General features: G+C 34.8%; 1 protein-coding gene across 1 annotated transcript; it reads right to left on the bottom strand.

The window, feature by feature from the left end:
- Positions 1-151: 151 nt before the first annotated feature.
- On the bottom strand, positions 152-5,204 carry LOC147286748 (bifunctional riboflavin kinase/FMN phosphatase-like). The gene is made up of 10 exons (XM_086240391.1): positions 4,403-5,204; positions 4,106-4,295; positions 3,595-3,725; positions 2,947-3,016; positions 2,451-2,516; positions 2,016-2,170; positions 1,852-1,929; positions 1,377-1,513; positions 1,012-1,104; positions 152-434 (listed from the first exon to the last, which is right to left on the bottom strand). Exons 1-10 carry the CDS (start codon positions 4,509-4,511, stop codon positions 273-275), a joined length of 1,191 nt encoding a protein of 396 aa, XP_086096517.1. The 5' UTR covers positions 4,512-5,204; the 3' UTR covers positions 152-272.
- Between the last annotated feature and the right edge of the window lie 1,805 nt (positions 5,205-7,009).

Below are 7,009 nucleotides of genomic sequence, written 5' to 3' on the forward strand. Positions count from 1 at the left end.
AGCACCTACTGACCAATGTGGCCTTGCATGCACAAGATCGCATGGTTATAGAAGTGGGCAATCACAACACATTTGTGTTGCCTAACATAAGTAAGGAAGGTTAATATGCATTATATGCGTGCATGCCATATTTCAATCTTGGTAACAAAAAGAAGACAAAACCATTTTACTTCCACCATTAAATCAGTATAAATGTATTTATCAAATTTGTAATATAGAACATTTTTTTTATTTTTTCCTCATACGAGTAAAAAAAGCTCAAATAAATCGCATCAGTATTGTTCCATCTCATCAGTGTCAACCATGTCTTCTGCAGAATAAGGTTTTGGATACAGAGGCACACAAGCATGGTGCATAAATATTGGCAGATCTAATGCAGCATTTGCAATAGACTTAAATTCCTTGACTGTTTCTGCATCAATGGATGGAATTTCCTGCACACATGCATAATCTTGCTTAGATGGGGATCAAGAAAATTTATTTTATTGCATTATAAATTTTTCAAAAGTGATTTAAGTTATCAAGCAAAAGTTCTGGTGAAAATATATTTAATAGTCTTATTCTGGCATACCAAGGGGAATGATTAAATCAATTATTTTCTCCTACTTTCCAGTGACCACTAATAAAAAAAATAAAAAAATAAGAAAACTTTGCAGTGATCAAATGGAGCATAAAAAAGAAGAAACAGTATAGATACTTAGCAAAGAAACAAGTTCAGTGCCTTCTTTCTTGATAATCATTTATTTTCCAAATCGGTTATGGCAGACACACATATTAATTTGAGTAATGCTACATGTACAGCATTTACTAAGCAAATTAATAACAATTTAATTTTTATTGATCTTCTTGAGCTGAAATTCCAATTTTTGGGTTTGAGCATCTTGCTTGTGGTTTCATTGATTAAATTAGAGGCACTACCTGCACAAAGTGACACAGACCAGTACATAAACAATATGGTGTCCTCTATTGTCTTTTATCCATTTTAGTTTATCTTCACAAGTGTGTTGTTACCTTGCTATTCAGTCCTTGGATGTAGCCGACAAGCAGCAGTTTCATTTGCTGATTGGATATACAGCAATTGTTTCCATCAACTATATACATTTGCTGCATCAAAGGACAAATGATCTCCATCAATATTAAATCTGTAATTGATGAAAACATAGTGCATATCAAAACGGAACTCACAGCATCAGTGCAAATTTAGAAATCAACTTTTTCAAATTCCTTTTTGGGTATAAAATATAAATAACTTATTTTAGCTAACTTTGAAGTAAGGAAAATTATCAATTAGTAAGCTAGTTATTTTCAAAAGATTCCAATCACGCAAAATAATAAACAGATGAAGTTTAATTAACTAGTTAGGGTAGATTACTCACAATGTTTTTCTTTGGTGAACAGGAACTGTGATCCAATCCAATGCCAACCACTACCCTGTAGGTCTTCTGCAGATCAACTACACCCCAACCAAAGAAAACTCCCCAAACTTGATCAGGAAGAGCAGATCTTCCATCCTCTGATTATTTTTAGTGTGCTGATTAAATTGAATACAAATTTCCACAAATCTCAACCATAAGACCAGAATACCAGATGTGCATGCAATTTAGTAAAACACCTATTCAGTCAAACAACTAGATGAACAAATTTTATCTCATGCTAACTTACAAGTATTAAGGGCAAGTTACTAGTCAAAGTGAAACAAAACTATCAAGTAGAAGCAGTTCTGAACGCCAGCAATAAAGGGGGTGATGTCATTTGGAACTTATGTGGAAAAACTGTCTTTGCCCTACGGGGGGGCACTTTATAACACAGAATCTAATTCATGAAGCTTATGGAGTAAAAAGATTCACCAACCTGTGGCTTCACTGAAAACCCCATTGACATACAGACCACTCAAATAAATTGGTTCAATTGGCAGTGCATTATCTACCCCTGAAACCATTAATCAATCAATTATTTGAACAGGGAAGGAAAGCCCTATGGCCAAAAACATGCAAGCAATATGAAGAGAGATTTACAGTCTTCAAAAGGAGGAAGACCCCAATGCTCAGGCTGAAACTCCAAAAGAGAATGAAGCACAATATTTGCAAGGGAAGAACAACCAGCACTTTCATTACGGGATGGAATAGCCACTACCTCCATTTTAGCAGCATTGGCAGCTTTAACACCAACTCTGTTGAAATATATTGATTAAAAAAAATAATTGTGCTAATACAGACTACAACTGCCAAAGTTTTTTTTTTTTGGCTGCATAAGGAACATGAAAACCCTAGCAGCAGATGCTGCATGACTATCTACCATTTGAATGATATGATTCGCGAAAAGACAGCTTAAATTAATCAGCAACATATATCTCTAAAGACCTATATACTTGACATATAGTGGAACCTGATGAACTATTTTATAAAATAAAACAAATTCCAGTTCAGATGTATATATGTTACTAATCTTACAATGAGTCTTCAATCACAAGGCAGTGAGCTGCATCCACACCCATTTGCTTTGCTGCTTCTTCAAATCTGCAAACAATTTGGCAAGTACATTAATATATGATAGAAGGAAAATAAAATTAATATGAGGTGACATTATCTTCTGAACAGAAAACTGAAGTAAGCACTTGTGCTGTTGTGGGAATGTCCAGTGGAAATGGTATCATTCTAATAGTGTGCTAAATGATGTTTGAGATGAGTTCTTTTAACCTTCCAAAATTGAAATGAAAATTTTCTGTCGCATATGAATAATTTAAGGAATTATGAAATGATGTTCCAATTTTGTTCTGCCATTATGGCAGAAGAGATCCATTTTATATAATTAATCTTCTTTTTTCCTTTCCAAGGAAATTGTTCAGGCCTTTGAACACTTTCCAGTTTGAAAAGTGTGGTGAGTTTCAATGCTCCATTTGTATGTGTTTTAAGTAGCATTATATTTTCTGTGAATTTACTTCCTTACAAATCTGGAGAGGGCTTCCCTGCTTTAACCTGGTCACTGCCAAGAATTACTGAAAACCATTCCTTCCAACCTATATAAATGATCAAATAAATTAATAAGACATGGGGAAATCAGAGAAATCACAGGCCATCCATTATGTTATACAACAAATTGCTTGAGGATAAAGCAGAACAAAAGGTAATTTAGAACAAGATAACATGATGCAGAGAGAGAGATCCACATAATTTAAAATTTTACATTGTGACTGATTTTTCCTCTTGGCATAAAGGGAACATCTATAAGCTTTTTCATGCAACCCCCGAAATGACTATAACGAACAAATTGGTCCAAGGAACAGAGAAAAAAAATACAAACGAATAAAACTTCTTTGCCAAAATATCATCAAATCAATTTTTTGAATGGTTTTGCAGCAGTAACTGCAATGTCAGTTTAATCAGTTACCTTTATTAAAGACCATAGTATGAAAATAACAATAAAATAGTAGGACAAAGGAAGTAACAAAATGTCTTTTCATCTATTGTCAAACTTTGGCTCAGCACAGTGATATATTATTGGTTATTATTAATAAGAATCTAAAGATTTAAAGATATTTGTTTGAGCTAATATATATCAACCTGGTGAAGGAAAGAAGAGAAAAAGTCTAAAAACCTTGATGGGGAGAGATCTTTGCATCTATGTATTCTCTTAAGGAGTTTGAAGCAAGAGCAGTAGGTACTCCATGGTCATGGAGATGTTTGATTAGGCGGTTAGCACCAGGAAGAGCTTTGGCGTACATCCACCTAAAAGTATACAGTTAACATAACTTAGCACACAAGGAGACAATACAAAGATAACACCAGCACATACAAGTACATCATCTATGAAATGCTTAACAGTTATCACCATGCTGACATTTATAACTACACAGGTAATATTTCATAATTTGTGGAGTATGGTTGTTGTTATCAGAATAACTCTTTTGTTTGCTTCCAGAGAACTTTCAAACATGTTAAATATCTAATTGAATGCTCACATATACACAAATTATACGAGATAATTCGAAAACTCTGAGCAGCTTAGTGAAGTATGATTATAATAATAACAATGGTTGCTAAATACATACTCATCATTGCTGACTAACATATATGCGCTTATCTGTGACATAGAGAAAGAGCCTTACTTTTCTTGATACATGGGAATGATTTGTTGGATAAACTGCTCGGGCGTCAATGGGAGATCATAGTCCTTAACAATGGAAGTAGCTGAGTCTTTCAGTGTCATCCCTAACCCCTTCTTCTCTTCCCTTTCCTTGTCCAAAACCTTCCCATACTTGGTTAAGAACTCCTTGAAAACGCCCTTTGTAGCCCACTCTGAACCACACACACACACACACAAAAGTTTGATAATTAAGAAAAAAAGAAAATAACCCACTACGCCAAAACAAATGGGGTTGTGAGTTAGAGAGTTTATTTGAGACCTGTGTCCAAAAGGGTCCCATCCAAATCAAGAATGACAGCCAAAATCTTGGGTTTTTGGGTCTCTGCATTGGAGTGCTTGGACTCACAGTCACAGCCACAGCAGCTCATGGCTGAGCAAAAGGGTGTGTCTCTCTTTGTGTATATAATGAGGAAAGGAATTGAGTATCAGCAGATCTGTTTCAAAGATTGAGAGAAGAAGCAAACCAAGGATGTAATTGGAATTGGCATTTCTCTGTGCATGTATCTCATTATATACACCATCTGATTGTGATGGGCAGGGACTGTAAATATGTCAAGAAGATCTTGGGTGTTGTGAGGAGGAAGATGGGTTATAAATCTTGTGTGCATAATGAGTATAATGGGCATTGGAATGGCATTGTTCTAAAGTGCTTGGCTTAGCTAGTAGCGCATGAGAGAATTGTATGCATATTGGGATGCGAAACAGTGAAAGAGATGAGTAATGCAAATTGAAGAAAGACAGATTCCCTCTTTTTATCTGCGGAATGATTCGGCAATTGCTCAAAAGGCAAAAATGTCGTTTTCAGGACTTGATTCAGTCAGGACTCACTGGGTGTAAACGAGTAGGGTGAAAAGTGAAGACTTTAATTTCGGTTGTGGGTATTTTAAAATAATAAAATAGGGCATAGTTTTGAACATAAGTGCAAGATCAATCCCAAAATAAAATTAGTGCTAAAGTTTAGTTTGAATATTTCTTTCCAAATTTGAGCTAAAACTTATGACCACCTTAACTTGTTTCAACTTGATTTGTACACGAGACAAGCCGAGCTTGTCCTTGGTTTATTTGTGAAACAAGCCAAGATCAAACTTAAAGCTTTTTTTTTTTTTTTTTTTTTGTTGGGGAGTGGGAATCGAACTTGAATGCATTGTGAGTAATTCTATGGCCCTTTCAATTAAACTACTCAACAACTGCAATCAAATTTAAAGCTTAACTCGACTCGATTTAATAATAAATAACAAGTTAAATGACAGTAATACTCACCTAAGGGACTTAATATGAGGGATAAAAGAGGAAAAAGGTATATATTCCTTGGATTTAGAGAGAAACTTTCTTGTAATACGAATATGGCTGATTTGATATCTCAACCCAATAATATGATGACATATATACTCTTATACTTTTATCACATAAAACTTTTTCCAATTTTAAAATAAAACATATTTCATGAAATACCAAGTCAACTCATATCCCTCCCATAAAACATAATAGTTGAAATTAATAAATATTCTCTCAAATTAAGTCCCTTAGGTAAGCACTGAATGGAATAAATTTTATGAGCCAAGGACTCAAGCTTGAAGGAGCTGAGGTTGAATGAAAATCAAGCCGTCTCGTGACAACTCTGCTCATGAGTTTTCAAAGTTGAGCATCCGAAATCACAAGTTTAACTCCTATTTCTAACTAATTTATCCTTTATTTGAATTTGTCTTATTTCTTTTATAATTAGAGCTCAAAAGAATAGAAAGCGGACACAGCAAGTTACGAATTAGAACTCTATCAAGATGATTTACAATTGCGAGTGCTTTTTATTCATTGAAAATTCTGTGTGCTATTGGAGTGGTAAAATAATAAGTGCTATTTTATTGAAAGAAAATTTACTAAAAAAAACAAAGGAGCAACAAGGCCGGCCAAAGAATACACCCAACAAAAGCTAACAAACATAAGAAGACACAGCCCAGCCAACAAGGGATGAAACACCACTGCTTACTAGTCACAAGGTGGAAGGTCGTTTGAACACATACATAATTTAATCTTGTTGACATCTTGTACATTAGTGGAAAGTGACAACCAAGAAAACACAATACATGATTTTTGTTGGGGCAGTCCTGATTTGAAATTTCGGTTGTTAAAAATCAAAACTTCTCTTTGCATACGTTCAAAACACATTAATAATAATAGCTTTCTGATGGAAATCAATTTCAAAGCCATACACATCTATCTAAACTGCGATGTCCTCAACATGGAGGCCGGAATCTATTCTTTACTACAATTCCCACTGCAGATAACAACTTCTGGCCACCAGCCAGGATAAAGAACTTGTTCATCCATCCATTCATTCAAGCATCCCTGCATCAGTCATTAAAGCCAAAAGCTCACACCACCATTGGAACCTTTTAAGTACAACTGGATAGGACCCATAGAAGAAGGTATTTCATACACTAGGCTCGGTCATCAGCTTTTCTTTGGGATTAAAAGGTCGAATGTGTCAAACAACTAGAAGACACCTAAAACTTAAGTTGTACCTCAAGTTGTAAAGAGAAGAGACCAACAATATATGTTAAACTAACAGAATGGTACAGGATGGTGTGGTGTGTTAGCATGCATCATAAAAGGATGGGTATATAGTTTTGGGTTACTCATCAGGTGATCGTAAACTGGTAACTCAATGGACCAGAACAAAACCAGTTCTGATACAACAATGTAGCAAACTAGAATATTCTTCAAAATTTTCTTCCATTTCACAATAATATGGCTAGTAACGTTTCAGGTGCAGTTTGGGAAACAGTACCCAACAATAAACAATCAGCTAGTTTAGTCTTTCCAACCTTTAGCTAATTAAGAAGCAAGAAGACAGAGTAGACTTTTAACA

The sequence above is a fragment of the Dryas octopetala genome, chromosome 4 (assembly GCF_963921425.1).
Source record: "Dryas octopetala chromosome 4, drDryOcto1.1, whole genome shotgun sequence".
NCBI lineage: Eukaryota > Viridiplantae > Streptophyta > Magnoliopsida > Rosales > Rosaceae > Dryas > Dryas octopetala.